Source organism: Corvus moneduloides, chromosome Z (assembly GCF_009650955.1).
Source record: "Corvus moneduloides isolate bCorMon1 chromosome Z, bCorMon1.pri, whole genome shotgun sequence".
NCBI lineage: Eukaryota > Metazoa > Chordata > Aves > Passeriformes > Corvidae > Corvus > Corvus moneduloides.
The window spans coordinates 55977442-55994170 of NC_045511.1; the positions used below are offsets into that span (position 1 = coordinate 55977442).

The 16729-nt window shown below is 37.4% G+C and overlaps 1 protein-coding gene across 12 annotated transcripts in view; it reads right to left on the reverse strand.

The window, feature by feature from the left end:
* The window catches only part of ADGRV1 (adhesion G protein-coupled receptor V1), a 317856-nt gene that overhangs the window by 93800 nt on the left and 207327 nt on the right, over nucleotides 1-16729 (reverse strand). For 11 of the 12 annotated variants that reach the window (XM_032095167.1, XM_032095173.1, XM_032095171.1 and 8 more), the window contains one exon: nucleotides 10509-10687. In XM_032095167.1, the coding sequence (XP_031951058.1) occupies nucleotides 10509-10687 (179 nt within the window). Of the gene's footprint in view, nucleotides 1-10508; nucleotides 10688-13901; nucleotides 14063-16729 lie in introns of those variants that run through there. The other variant, XR_004237332.1, reaches the window with a different exon arrangement.

Below are 16729 nucleotides of genomic sequence, written 5' to 3' on the forward strand. Positions count from 1 at the left end.
GTTGGAGCTACAACTTCACTTCTGTGTACCTTCACAGAAAATCTTATTCTCTGTATGATATGCAAGGTTTTCATAAACACATAGCCGTGATGTTCTACCAGCTGCTTCCCATGTTATCCATCTTGATCCATGGTAAGAACCACACAAATTCTGGTGTGAAGATATTGAAAATTTCTAGTTCAATTTGCACTATTTACCTAAGAGAGAGTGTGTAAGAACTCAAATCAGCAGAAAAAAAATCACCCTATAATTTCAGCAAAACAGTTGATTGAGAAAGGTCATATATACCTAAGGAATTATTTTGAAATAGAAAATGAAAAGATGAGTGCTTTCCCTGTAGCTGCATCTAAAGAATTCTGACATGATGTTACTTTTACTTTTGTTTAATTACTTTTCCTCAAAAGGAAACGGGGATTTTCTCTGGAACACTGAACACCATCTGCTCATGGGTCCAGTTAAGCAAATCTCAGAGGACTCATAAAAGCTGCCCCAAAGAATCCTGTGCAGCTGTGAAACAAGTCACACCCTTGTACAAGTACATTTTGAAATGCCTGTAATCAAATACTACTGCCCCAAGCTGAACACAGACTGATTGTTTTGATTCAGTGCTGCACTTGGCCTCAGTCACCTCACCAGGATGATGGCAAAATGAACAACCCAAGAAATCTCTTAATGTCCATTCAATTGCTGTGGAGGCTGTTTGGTATTAAGGAAAATGAAAGCTGTCCTTGTGTTTGATGAATTTAAATTAGTTTAAACCTCATGCAGATTAACTCAGAGACAGGTTTGTATGTTTGATTTCATATATATTTCCACATCAGGAAAATAATTATTTTCCTTATATTTTGCATGTAAGTTTCAAGTGAAATGCAGAATGTTTAATAATGGTTCTCCCAGATTTTATAGAGTGATAATGTGGCATCAACCCTTCGGCATTATTTAGTTTTCTTTTCATTTCTTTTGTCTATGCAGCAAAAGAAAGAGGCAAAAGAAAGAGAAAAAAGAATGAGGGAAAGAAGAGAAGGAGGTGAAAAAGGTAATGAAAATACAGTTAGACTGTTCTGGTTAAGAAATGTAAGCTCAGAAACAGCAGAATTGCAATTGCCAGAAATTAAGCCAAGGCTTGCCCATTCTTGTTTACATTTTGTCCCAATAATTTTTTGAAAGTCACATCTACATCCATGGGAATTACTGCTAGAAATTTGGTCCTATCATCTTTACTGACATGTCAAAATTTATTATGAGTAGCACCATACTCTTTAATGGAGGTACCCACAGAGTAAATACCAACAACAGAAAACACAGGGGAAAATGCAGTCCACCATGAACAAAGGATGAAGAAATGCCAAGATGCTGTTTTGGAACAGCAATGAACAGAAGCTTCAGAAGATTCAGTTTGAGTCAGAGCGGGCAACAGTCTTGTCAATATACCAGACCTATTGCATAATAAAACAAAAAACCAATTTCCTTGCTGCTCTCTCCTATTGCTGTTATTGTAGAGCTAAACAGTTGGAAAAAGGGGAAAATGAAAATGTCTAAACAATGCTTTTCTATAATGAGAACCCAAAATGTCATCTGCTGTTGTTTTAGAACACGGCTTACTATATTTCAGTCTTCTCATTATGTGATCCTCTGGAAATTTCTCTGAACAATTTTATACCTAGTTTTTTAACCTTTTGCTTTTTCTTTATTTGTGTCTTTGTTTTCTTCTTTTTTTCTTCCTACTGTGAAAGTTAATACTAAGGAAACACAATTACCAAAGAAGAAGCAGCAAGGACACAGCATAAGCACTGCATTAATACAGTTAGACTTCTAAGACACTGGAAGCTCTGGAGTTTCCAGGCAGCTCATTCCAGAAGTCCCAGAAGACTTGCAGCCTTCAGCATTTGACCAGGAAACTAAGTGACAGAAACCTGCTTGAAATCTCTTAGAGCAAGGTTCTTGCTAACACTGCAATTTTAAAATTACATAAGGAGTTGTGTGTCTGATTTCAGTTAATTATCTTGCTTCTGTTTAAATCCAAGGCTTCCTCCTCATATGTTTTGAAACTAAAATCTACTGTTATGGCTAATTTTTTTTTGTTTTGTTTTTTACTATTTAATACTTATTACAGTTTCCCAAAGGCAAAAAAGAAAGTCTCCCTTGTATCATTTTTTAAGGCAGACATTCTTCATTACCTTACTTTTCCTATGCATTTTCTAAACCAAGGACTTAATCCAAATCTAGCTGAAAAAGAAGATGCTTCCATGTGCAAACTGTCAAACATAAATTAGGCTCATGTTCACAGTCCTGCCCTTTGGCAAGAAGAATAACATCTGCAAAAGATTTTCTTGGATGTACTGTTTTTCTCTAAGCCATACTGACAATTAAATGCAACACTAATAACACAAATCAGTTTCCTAAAGCTGCATTCCTTTTACTCAAATTATCTTAGTACAGTTCAGTGAGATACACCTTTATTTACTGGGACTTTTACATTGGACAGAAAAGATTCTGCCTTCCAAAGTATGGCTCTATGCACTAAATACACTAAAATGTATTTCACAGAACAAAAATCTGAGCACAAAATTGACTGATTGCAGAACAGCCCTGTGGTGAAATTAAAAAGACAAAACAAAACCAACCCTCCCCCAGCCAAACAAAAAACCTACTATTTCTTTTTGTCTCCTTTTTTTAGGAAGATCAAATACAAGAAGGTATATATGGACACAGTTTGTTACTGGAGCAGTCAGAACCAGATGCTGGTATTGATCTCATTATTGCTTATCTTAGTATTTCCTAATTTGTTCTGGCATATCAGAAGAAGGTTTTTCTAAACTGTTGGAAAACAGATGAACTGAGAACAAGTTGGTTTAGTAGCAGCAGGCTGTATTTTACTGATTAAAGGTGTCAAAGTAGGAGGTATGAAATTGTTAATTACTTGTACAACCTGAAAGGAAATAAGAAGCTTTTAACAGCTGTCAATGACAGGGATGCAGGCCTTCATCCTGCAGATGTTCTTTGATACTCCTTTCATAATACTACACAGGCTTCAGAAAAGATCCTGGAGTTCTGTTTGGGCACAAAAATCCCTTCATCTGAACCTGTTTGAAGGATCAGGCCCCACGGACATTACTGGGTGCAACTTTCACCCATAACAACCTACCTTTTCAACCCTTTACCATGATAGCATGATACTATGATTTGTGAGAAATTAACCATCCCATAATGATTGGAAATTTTACAATAACAAATATTTTTCTGTACTCATGTTTCAAAATTCCACCAGTCAAAGCAGCCAGAATTTATCTTTCTTTATTTTAATGCTTTATAAGCACAGTAGAGTGATTATGCCTGTTTCTGATGTGCTTAACATTTGCTTAACATTAACAATAAATATTTGCCAAGATATGAAAAACACTCAGTCCCCTGCCACTGTCCCCAACAATTTCCCCCCCACTGAAAACTTACATTGGTAATGAGGGATAAATGAAAGTTAATTAAAGCCATCATATTTAGAAGTGAGGTATTTTTAAATAATCCTTAGCAGTTGGTAGCACATCAGGCAGCGTCTTTGGAAATAAAGGAAAAGTTTAGAAAAGAAAGCACAAGTACAGAATACAACCACCAATTTTTGTACTTAATTAACTTATTGTTTAGCTTTTTCCCTATATAAATATGTGTGCATATATGTATATGTATGTGTATGTATATGTGTGTATATGCGTGTATGTATACATACGTATAAGAATGCCTGCAGCGTGGTGCTGCGTCAACACAACTGAAGTAGCTCTGGTTCATCAGAAACATTTCTCCTACGGTAACATTGAGCTCAGGATGCTTTAATTTACTATACAGAAAAGGACAAAGCAGCAAATGGTGAGAAATCAGTAGTGAAAACTGCAGACTTTTAACCCCCCAGCTTCAGCTGAGTGGTTCATGAAGCATTTGGCATTGCATACAGATAGTCAAGCATCATTCTGCACTGAGGTCTAGCAAAAGTAACTTGCAAAAGTTTTGAAATCCTACATGATGTGCCAGTGAACCAAGGAAAAAGGAGGTGGAAAAACTGGAATAGGAAAAAGAAGCTGGAGAGAGGGCCATGCAGGGAGACACTTCCAAGTCCATGTAAAATATAAAACCAGGCATTAGAGCATGGGAATTCCTCATAGATTTGTCATACGAACCTCTTCCTCTTAGTATGTCTTAATGGTTCAGTTAAAATCCCTGAATGCTTTTTCTAGCAATTCTTAGCTATTTTCTTACCTATTCCTGCCTGTAAAGGTCTGGCGATTCAAACGTTCATGACTAAATTCAGCACTTTTGAAGTAATGTGGAAAAGGAGACATGAAACTTAATCCAAATGCTTGGACAGAAATTAGCTCACTCAAGCTAAAATATTCTTGTTACTGGTCCCTGGTTTAAAGAAAGCAGATCTCCATTTTAGGGAACAGCTAGTAAGCCAGGGATCTGTTCCTGGGATGAGTGCCAACACTGAGACAGTCATACAACTGGGTGAGACCCAAAGCAGCGCCCAGTATATTCTTCTGACTGGGTTAAGGGTCAGTGCACCAGACTGACAGACATTCAGTTAGAGACAAACCATGGCACAAAGTGCCTGTGACTCATTTCAAAGTGCCTGGTACTGAAACACATTTTCTATGGAGTTTCTTATCCCAATAATGTTGGCAATGGCTCTGCCCTGGTTTCAGCAAGGGTAGAATTAATTTCTTCTCAGTAGATGGTGCAAGCGCTGTGTTTTGGATTTGGAATGAGAATGGTGTTTATAAGACACTAATGTTTTGGGGTCTTGCTAAGTCATATCTATCCTAAGTCAAGGACTTTTTCTGCCTTGTCTTGTGCTCTGTCAGTGAGAAGATCGGCAAAATAAACCGGGAGGGAGCATGGCTGGGACAGGTGACTTGAACTTACTAAAAGGGTATTTCCAGACCCCAGAACTTCATGTCCAGTATATAAAATAGTAAGCACAGTCGATCTGTGTTCAGGAAGGAGTTTTTGGCATCAACCAGCAGGTGGAGAAAAACTGCATTTTGCATCACTTTAAAAAATAATTTTAAAAAATTATTATGATTATAATTATTAAGATTATGAATATTATTATTTTCAATTATTATTGTAGCTTATTTTCAATTATTAAACATTTTTTAATCTCAATATACAAGTTTTACTTTGATTCTCCTCCCCATTCAGCTGGAAGAGGAGAGGAAGAAGAGGAGAGGAAGAAGAGGAGAGGAAGAAGAGAGGAGGAAGTGGAGCATAGTGTTTCATGTCCAGATGGGCTTAAAACCATGACAGGTTCCTAGACTAATTTGTTTCTTGAGACATCCCTATGCATAAGATTCAGAGAAACTGCAGTGTGAGCAACAAGAAGAGCTGTAACTCTTAATCACAGCAAAAAGTTCATAGTTTCCATCTTTCTTTAGCTTTGTTTCCCTACCCCCTGGTTGTGGCTCCATAGTCAGAGATCCAGGGATTTTCCTGCAATAAAACTCTGCTTTGACCCAGACTGTAGAGGACATAGAAGTATTCGGTTTGTTTCTAGAAAAGAATGTCACTGGAAAATCTTTTTCACTATTTCTCATCAATATCTTAACAACAATGATACAAAGAAGGTATTTGAGAACACTTGGTTCAACCCTTTTTGTGCTGTGAGAAAATGTGAATCTGAATCTATCCCTGAAACCAAATACATGGAAATTCTATGAATTTAAAGTATTGTAAAGGCACACATCTTCTTCGGTACTCTGTTTACTACATGGGATTTTAAAGAGGAAAATTAATGTATAACAGGGATTCTCCTGAGAAGGAAGATCATCCCTCCCTTGGGCAAATAAAGGATCATGCTAAAAGAGAGACACCTCTAGAAACTGGAGGAAGTTAACAGAGGGAAAAGAGCAAGTGAAAGACAGCCAAGCCTCAGACAGAATCACAGAATTAATTAGGTTGGAAAGGAACTCTGAGATCATGGAGTCCAACCTATGACCAAACACTATATCAACTAGACCATGGCACTAAGTGTGACACCCAGCCTTTCCTTAAACACCTCCAGGTGACTTCACTACCTCCCTGGACAGACCATTCCAATATCTAGTCACTCTTTTGGTGAAGAATGTCGCCTGATGCAGCTTAAGGCTAGGTCCTCTCATCCTGTCACTGGTTGTCTGGGAGAAGAGGCTGATTCCCGCCTGGCTACACCCTCCTTTCAGGGAGCTGTAGAGAGTGGTAAGGTCTCCCCTGAGCCTCTTCCTCTCCAGGTTCAGTCTCTCCTCACAAGACTTGTGCTCCAGACACTTCATCAACTCCATTGCCCTTCTCTGGACACATTCAAGCATCTCAATGTCCTTCCTAAATTGAGGGGTCCAAAACTGAACCCAGTACTTGAGGTGTGGCCTCACCAGTGCCCAGTATGGGGGGACAGTCACTGCCCTGGTCCTGCTGGCCACATATTTCTGACCCCGGCCACCTGGGCACAGCTTGCTCATATTCAGCTGCTGACAACCAGCACCCCCAGGCCCTTTTCTGCTGGGCCACTTTCCAGCCACTCTGTTGCCAGCCTGTAGCTCTGCATGGGGTTGTTGTGGCCAAAGGGTAGGACCCAGCACTTAGTCTTGTTGAACTCGGCACTTGGTCTTGTTGGTGTTGGCCGATCAACCCAGCCTGTCCAGGCTCCTCTGCAAAGCCTTCCTTCCCTCCAGAATATCAACACTTCCATGCAACTTAGTGTCATTCACGAATTTCCTAACAGTAGACTCAATCCCCTCATCCAGATTGTCAATAAAGATATTGAACAGGACTGAGCTGACACATCCCTTAGAGAACTTAAACAAAACCCCCCTACTTTCTGGGAACTAGAGGAAATTATAGAGTTGGATGCAATTAAAAAAAAAAGGCAGGATACAGCATGACAAAAGTCATGCTTGAAATACAGCATTTGCAAAGATACAGCAGATAGGGAGATATTTGCTTATAAATGTTTAAATTTTTATTCTGTCAAGTGTAATCACTTCCAGTTTTCTCATTTTCAAAGGTGTTTTAGCTTATACTCTAATAAATAAAGTCCTTTGGCCTTCTTACAGGAATTTGGTTTCAAGAAGGTCTAGTCAGACTCAAAGCAGAAACAAAAGTAGTTCTTGAGCTTATAAAAAACATGCTACCGTGGGTAAGAGATTTAAAATACTCAAGTAGTTAAAAGATCAAGGTCAACTTTCAGAAGAAAGTTTTTATTAAATAAAGGAAAAGTTATGAATAGATGAGTTTACAGCAAGACAAAAGTTCACCTTAAAATCAAATTCCAAAGCTTACTGTACTTCCCGAACTCCAGAGAGTTCAGCATTTGCTGCATTCTTGGTATATACAGCTAGACCTCATTTCTGAAAATCTTTCAGTTAAAGTTCTGAAAAGTTTATCTTAGCAAAACGGTTAAATAGAGTGGTGGGTTTTTTTCTAATAGATCTCTTAAAGCGCAAAGACACAGTTCACCTAATATGGTGAAAAACATAAGGAGGCAAATTCAAACTGTAGATATTGACAAAGAGATGTATAGCGTAATGGAGAGGTGAGAAGAAAGAGAAGTCTGAATAATTACACAAAATCTAGCTCTCTCCAGTTCCATCCTGGTCACTTGTAACTCTCTAACACTTACAGAACAAAGATGCAAGTAAAAGAGTTAAAATAGAAATCTTTGACAGTAAAGTAGTTTTCTAGTTTCTCATGTAGCCCTGAAAATTTCAATACTGTTTGAAGCTGGTACCACATTTGCAAGCTTTGCCTTAACTCATCTATTTCTGAGATCAGAAGCCAGAATTATTTAATGACAAGTATCAGCTTTTGTTCACAAACACAAGTTTAAAGGTTAATTACGCTACACTCACTGGACTTGTACCCAAGAGATTGCCCAGAACTCCAATAGATGTTATAAAAAACCCTGTATTACCATAAAATGATCTAGAATCAGCATCTTTTCTAGTCTTATTCAAAGAGACTTTCACCTTTGCAGCTGAGCAATGGAGGAATTAGCAAAGGGAGGAGTGAAAGAGCTCTTCTGTGTCAGTTAGTTCTTTCACTTATGATTGGACTAGAACCTTAAAAAATGTGCTGCTTGGTGGCATTTATACAGACAAATTTACCAGTATAAAAAACCCCACACAATGCCAAAGAGAGGACTGTTCATACCATACATAAATACTGCCAATTATGAAAGTAATCAAAAGTATGCTACTTGTTCATACTACGGCATGGGAGTCGCAGTATAAAATACATGCATTTTTGTTTAGAATTTGTCATATATGGAGGAAAACTCTATTCTAATACTTTGAAGCATAAAATCCAACACAGCTGAACTCATTTTTTGTTCAGTGCAAGTATAAATTGAACTTCCCTCAGCACTGCTATACTGTTGACAATTATTTGTGCCCATGGCATACTTGTTAAGATCAAAACAGTTGGTCAGATACCACAGTAATGCAAAAACAGGTTGCATGAAGAAGTGATCACTTAGGAGAGGGTTAAGATAGGCTGCACTGCTTTTATTACTTTAATCAGTCTTCCAGATCTCACATGTAAGGAGCTCTTACCAGCACACTATTGTTCTTAAACCATTTCTGAGGCTGATTCTGAAGTCAGTATGTAATGAGTTTGGATGTGGAAATCTCCTTGTCACTTTTTCCACTACTGCATTCTGGTTTGGAGAAAACAAACCAAGTGCTGTAGTTCAATCTCTCCCCTTTTCTACATTCTGTCTTTGAAAATCCTCTTGTATAATTAAGAACAAGTCTTAAAGTGCTCTTCAAATCAGGAACTAGGATTGATGCGATTTATGAAAATCCTTGTAGATATCTCTTACAGTGTCCACATTGACTGAGATGGACATTTACTAATCTTGGGCTGGTTTCTGGCATTTTCCCATAGAAATAGTAATAGAATGCTGGAAAAAAATTATATTTAATTTGGGCAATGGGTTGGACTGAGTAATTTTCCTCTGCTTAATAATTTTATCAGAATGTAAGGCTTTCACTTGTTTTACAAAGAATGAGACATGGATATCAAAAGAAAAAACTGCAAAGCTGTGTTTCACTGCATAATGATACCATCAATCCACAGTTTGACTACAGTTGGAGAACTTGATTATGTTACACGCATTCCTTGTGTTTACTATGCACAAAGAAGCATTTTACCATGAAGAAAAAGACATGTTCTGTGAAGAAATACTGATGTGTATGGGATGGTATACAGCTATGGAGCACCCCCTGATACAACATGAACATCAGCAATCATCTGCTTTTGTGGATCTCAGTTATATTTCCGAGTTGAGTTGGTGCCTATAAATGTGGGACTAAACTTAGTTGACATGGTCAGACAACTTGTGGTACTCAGTGTAACTCATTTACATCAAAATCAGGTATCCCTGCTTACCACACACAGTACAGATTCACACACAGATATGTATATACAAATAATATCTATAAGACCACGTGTGTGTGTGTGTATACATGCGTATACTTAAACATCAGTATTAAATTCAAGTATCTACTTCTCACAGGAGTTCCCTGCGTGACAAAAAACCCCAAAACTAAATGTTGTTCTCTTGTAATGGAGTGATGCACACTGTATCCTCCTCTTTTATTAAAGACAGATGAATATTCTCCTGCTGTGGGTCTACCCTGAAAGCAACCTCGTATGACGTTTTCATAAAAAGAATTTCTACATTCATTTCTTTTAAAAAGAAGAGGTATGTTTAGTCTTTTCTGCACATAAAGCATGTAACTGTGATACAAAGTCAGTAAGCATATTAGCCCCATTCCTAGAATAGATATCATCACAGATTAAGTTTGCCAGAAAAGGAGCCAGAGTAAAAAAAAGTAGGAAAGAGCAAAAATATTTATCTATTTATCTACCTCCACATAAACGCGTCTGGTTCTATGAAGATATACATAATTAGGGCAGTTTTCTGTGCTTATATATGGCTTTGAAAGGCCTGTGATAATTGTCAACAACACATCAATTCTCAAATTTGGAACAATTTGCAATATAACATTCATTATTACAAGAGAAACAGTTCAAGAAAAATATTTGACATGATAATGTAGTAATACTTTCTAGCAAAGAACATATTTAATAACATAAGAGATGGTGCAGGGGTTAAGGCTTGATTTGGTGTTGAGGTTTGTTATGACAGAAATTAAATGGAAGAAAACCATTCTCTTTTGCTCATTCTGCAGCAGAAGATGTTTCTGTCCTTTAGTCTGGAATTGCACATTCTCAGAACAAAAGAAATTATTTAGTCACTGAGCAGACACGCTTGAGACAGCTCTGCCAGAATAGAGAAACTGTAGCAAAGCCCAACTCCACAGAAAGTGCTGTATTGCATATGGGTGACATACTTGCCTCATCTCCACCAAATGAGGAATCCCCCTGTCCATTTCTGCACTTGACTGTGGGCATACCCCCTTCTCTACATGGAATAAAATTAAGTACAAACCTAGTTCATGCTTTTTTAAGGAAACACTTACAGATCACCGTAGACAAGGCCATAAATCTGTGCTGTGCTGTGATGGTAGATTCCTCTCAGGATAATTAGAAGAAGGATCACAACAAAAGCTGGAAGTCCCCAACTCAAAAGGAAGTAAAGCAGATAGCGCGTCTCCGTGTGTTCATCATTCATCACAAGGACATACCAGAAATTAACAGCCTGAAGAATAATGCACAAAAACAATCAGTAGACTTGGTGCAACAAGCTATGGCAAAAACTGAATCACTCTGAAAGTCATAATGCAGCGTATTTCTGACCTGTCACATGTGTATGTATGAACAGTTTTCAACAAAAATACTTTGTCCTCACTTTTTTTTCCTTAAGTAATGAAAAGACATTATAAAAGACATATGCTTATTTATATAACTATTGTGAATTAGACTGACGTAGAGGAAGGGACACCCTGTTTGGTAGAATACACTAATTTTGCAATACAAAAATAGCTTTTTGGTGCAAAAATCACTTTCTTCTTGGATATTCATACCTTCACATAGAAGCCTGGCATTTAGTATTTCTAAATCTGATCTGTATTTAATATTTTTATGTTAGTGTTCAGCTCTGTGTATCTTGCAGGAAACACACTAAGCTCCTTCGATGGTTCTAACTGTGATCCTGTTCTGGGCTCAGCAGTACAACAAAGACATGAAGTGAGTCCAGCAACGGCCCATGAAGATCATTGAGGGGTGGAAAACCTCTCCCATGAGGGAAGGCTGAGAGAACTGTGGCTGTTCAGCCTTGAAAGAAGATGCTCAGGGGGATCATGTCCACGTGTATAGGTATCTGATAGGAGGCACTGATGCAGAGGGAGACAGACAGCCCCAGTGGTGGGGCAAGAGGCAATGGGCCCAAATTACCATACAAGAAGCTCCAGCTGCATACAAGAAAAAGCTTTCTTAATGTGGGGGTGCTCAAACACTGGGCCAAGATGCCCAGAGAGGTTGCGGAGTATGCGTCCTTAGATAATCAAAAACAAATTGACCATGGTGCTGGGCAGCCTGCCGTAGCTGCTTGAGGTATGGTGTTGCACTAGACAGTCTCAAGGTACCCCTAAAACTTCAATGGTTCTATGATTCTGTGTAATATAAGAGTTTGAGAAAAAACTGCAAATAAATGAATGTAAATTCACAGGCATCTCTAAAACAGTCTGTGTTTTCTTATGATCAACTCACCATCAAACAGCATAATTTGGTTTAAAACCATATATGAATCAAAATGAAGTGCAATAGCTGAAACCCCTTGAAAGAACTGGTAGTATGGGTAAGGAAACCCTTCAAGTGAAACGGAATACTTAGAGTATTGCATGGATATTTGCATTTTCTTTTAAGATGTTCATAGCACACACTGTCATGTGTGAGCATTTTTAATGTGCATCTACACACTACTGTCTATAAACACCTAAGCTATCCATAATAAAAATATTTTTTGAAAATTTTTTCTTCACTTTCTCCACTTCAAAAATGTCATACCATGTACAGATCCGCATGCTATATTATTATTTCTGGCCTTTTATATGGGGTGAATAAGGAATTAATTTTGTCTTTTTCTGCATATAAGGTCTCTAATTCCAGCTTGTGCCTTTAAGCATGTCTTGTCAGTCAACAGAGACAGGACAGGCACCTTCAGGCACTCATTAATCCTTACCCAAGCACAATCATCTCTCTCCATGGTCTACACAAGGGTTACATATAATAATGTTACATGCTTCATTTTCAGCCATCTACTGTAAGGATAGGTAAAAATTCATACAAAGTGACAAGACAATGCAACGTGATTATTTTGTTGAGGAAATTTTGCACATTTCCCTCAGCCAAGGGCTTGTCTACCCCTTTGTTCAGGAACACCTAATTTTCTTATTCAAGTACTTAGTTAGTTGTTTCTGGATTCCTTATGTAGGTCTCATTAGTTAACTATCATTTGAGATTTTTTTCTCAAATGTGATTTATATAGCATGAATATACAACACTTTCTGTTGTCGATAATGAACCGCATTGCATACCAACAACTTGTTTAAAAAAGGTTAGTAAGTGTTTTAAATGCCTTTTTACAGAATGACATTTCATAGGTATGTTCAGTGTATATACTTATATTAATTATATAATAATTATTATGTCTTTTTTGATTTTCATTTGTTGATTAGTGCTATATGAACAAAGGTAAGGTTTATTTTCCTTAAAGGATCACAGGTAAATCCCACCATATAATTGCAACTATGCTGTGTAGGTTAAAAGAACACAGAAAAACTATTAATTTCATTGCTGGACATGCATAGGAATAAAATATTAAACAGATGAAAATGGTACTTGGACGAAAATCCATACCTTGTGCAAAGATTGGTTGTTCTGTTCAGTTTTACATGGGACTGAAAACTCATTCAAAATTCTGTTTGTCACATTATGCCAATAAACACTCCTCAATTACATGCCCTTATAGTCCTGGCTAGACTGTACCTCACTGCAAGCACTTCCAAACAGCAAAATCCTTGAATGGATATATGCCATTACATTCAGGGATTGTTGGTTCTACTAATTCTGACAATCTCGTGAACATTGTTCTCAGTCATCCAACTGAAATTGCTTTCTATGAAATCATACCTCATGTCCTGGCTCTGTGTTTGGTTAGCCATATTTAGATATCTCACCTCATTCATCACAGCACAAAACACCACAGCTGCTATAAAGATGTAAGCAAGGTTGGATTAGTCACATTTTCTGCACAGTCACACTTGTATTTTGCTAATTGCTAGTTCTTATTTTCAACCCCTTTTGATGCTCCAAAATGTAATCAATTAAATAATAGAGGAGGTAATTTTAGCAAATCCTTTCCTGTTGCCATGCTGCAACAATAACCAGTTCAACAGAAGAATAAAGTGTACAGTCCATTTTCCAGCTGCTCAGGCGGAAGAACAAATGGGCAAGTTGTGATTTGGTCTGATGTAGAATGCAAAATAATTGTTTATTCACGTAACACTAATGAGACAATATGAACTTCAGTGAAGGTTTTTTCTTTTAAAATGAGGCAATTAATGGAAATTACCTTCCCAAACCTGGGATGCTGGTTTTTTTTTTTTAATTATTCATTCGTTTATCTTTAGTGATAATCACAGAATTTTATAACACTTTGTATTGGAAGGGACAATCTAGTTCCACACCTCCCGCTGTGGGACATTTTCCACTCGACCAATGTCCTAGTACCAGCCAGGACAGGGTTGATTTTTGCAGTGGCCATGGCTGGGAGCCAGAGGTTATTCTATACTACCTCACATCATTTTTGGGGGCTGGGGGAAGGAACTCTTCTGGGGAGAAGGGGTTTGTTCTGGGTCAGTGTAGTGTGGTGGAAGGAGCAGTTGGGTGGTGTTTCTGTGTGAATCATTCACCTCTTTCTTGTACCCGCTGTCATTAGTGATGTTGTTGTACTGTTTGTTTCCTTATCTCATTGCTCTTTCCAGTACATTGCTCTTATCTCAACCCATGATCCTTGCCTTCTGAGCCTCCAACTCTTCTCTCCAGCCTGAAGCAGGGCAGAGGCAGGGGGAGCCTGGGAGCAAGCAAGCAGTGCACGGATTCACTAAATTGGAGAATACCATTCCTAAACAAGGACAACAAAGTTGCTCAAAGTCTCATCTCCAAACTGCCCTTGAACACTTCCAGGGATTAAGTAGCCACAGCTTCTACGGGCAAAACCTGTTCCAGTGCCTCACCATCTGTGATAAGCTATGGATATCTGGCAAATAACAGGTGCGAAATACTTTAAATAAAGTCTTTCCCTTTCCAGTAGGAAAACTTCTGTTTTCCTTCTTCTTTTCACGAATAGCTGGAGGGGTCATTTTATAATAATTGTATGCTTTCATGTAATTCCTTTTTTGAAGCTGTAAAGCAGTCCACAAATTATTCTTAAAATAAAAAGAAAAGCATCAAACTTCCTTTAAGATCAGCAAACATCTTACAAGTCTGACACAAATTTGTAGAAACTTACTGAAAATTTAAAGTGTCATTAAATCAACGTAGGAGAAAGATTCAGTTATGGGTGATAGCAAGATCATGACTTTCATTCTGGTTTGCTTGTTGAACTGACGTTTTCACTGTTGATTTGATTCACTGTAGCAATAGCTCAAGAAAGCACAAAGAATCATGTTTTTCTATAATTTTACTGTGTGTCAGAATTGGCAGTTGAGAACTACAGAATTTTTTTTTTACCTCAATAGACAGATTTTAATTTTCTTTGTAACTTACTTCTTGCAACACGTTAGAAAATACTAAGAAAAGAAACTTTATTTTCCTTGTCATGCTGAAAGACACTCTTAGCATGTGCTCCTAAGATAAAAGCAGATAAAAAGATTTGAAAATACAGGGTTATGCTGTTCAGTTGTACAAAGGGACACTTGTCAGGACAAAGACTACTGGATTTCAGACATTAATATAAGGCAAATATTTCAGACCTATAAAGAGCCATTTGCACCTTATTTACTCCTTTCCTTCTGCAGTTAAGAAAGCCTCATCCTTTAAAAAAATGGGTAATGCTATTAGCTTTCTGTGACTTAAAAATTCTCCCTATAAAAAACAAGAAACAAGATCATACAATAATAAGGCAGTGGAAAAAATAGACAAACAAGGATGATTTTATGTGATCTTTGTTCTGATGCTGAAAATCGACCAGGTGACTTCTGAGATCCTTTCCATCTTTACATTTCAGTCAATAGATGAGTAGTAGCTACATTTGTAGCAGAAATACTGATATTGAATATGTCTACAAATACAAGAAGCTAAAAAGAGAACAAGAATTAAACCATGAAGCTATAGATAAATTGTTTTGTAAAAAGCATTGATGTAAGATAAAATGTTAAGCATATTTGCTTATAGCATAATTGCTATACCTAGCATGATACCAAAGATGGAAAGACTACCAAAAAAACCCAAAAAAAACCAAAAAAAAACCAAACCAAACCAAACCAAACCAACCAACCAACCAAACAAAGAAACAAAAAAAACACCACCAAAACCAAAAAACAAACAAACAAACAAAAAAAAAACCAAAAAAAAAATGGTGAGGAAGTTATCCTAGAACCTGGAAAGTGAAGATCTTTGATCTGGACCACAGAAATTACTCTGTATCTATCTGAGTGCACTGTTAAATCTGTGTTCTCCTATAGAGTTTTGTTGACTGGAAATGTTGCTATAGCACCTTTGGTCACTTAAAATCTCCTGGATTTTATGGATGTTTCAGTTCCACATGCCTGCACAGTGCTGGTACTTGATTATCACATTCACCTATTTCTGTATCCCATGATCAAGGCAGATTTGTAAGATTGTAGATTTGTAAGACCTAAGTCACTTAATCAAGCATATGCACTATGCTATGCAACCTCACAGAGGCAGTGACTTCACAAAGGGCACAGAATCTGTTCCTGTATTTTTGCTCTTTTCCAGACATAAGTATTTAAGTCCCATTTAAGTATAAATACATTATTAATTCTGCTTTCCAAATCAAGTCATGCATATAAAGTATACTAGGCTGAGAAATACAAACATTAATTTCCCAAAATTTTAAGTCTGCCGTTCAGACAGCAGTAGCATCTAGACTTCTGGTTTCCCTTTGGATCCACAAGCTTTTCTAGAGTTGTCATGCGGACCAATTCAAGCACAGAGATGTCCCCAGCAATGCTTCCTGTGCCCTGATATAGCTTACTCACTCCACAATGAGATATATAAATTCAAGACCTATTCCCAGTTGAGAAGAGTAAACTGCAGCTGACGCCTGGTGTGATCTATATTTCATATTATTTCTTTCCTTTTGGGTCTTTCAAAGTTCAGGTATCACTCTCAGCTGAAGACCTGCAGCTACAAAAAGGGGTTTTACTCCTAGCAGCTCATCACTCAGAAGGCTGTGATGGATTCCCTCTTAAGCACTTTTGTCCGGTCAGATTTCCATGACTAGTCTTCATGTTTTACACAAGCCTAAGGCTCCACTAAATGCAATGTTATTATGCAAGTTCTTAGGATTTGGCCAAAGTCTTCTTCAAAAAAATATAGCACTGGATTTCAACTACAGACATAAAAATGACCAACTGTTAACAGTCATACAATTTTTTTTTGCCATTATAAGTAATTTTTGCAACTCAATGCAATGTAAAACACATAGAATGGGATGATGAAATACTATCAAACACTGATAGAATGGGATGATGAAATACTATCAAACACTGAG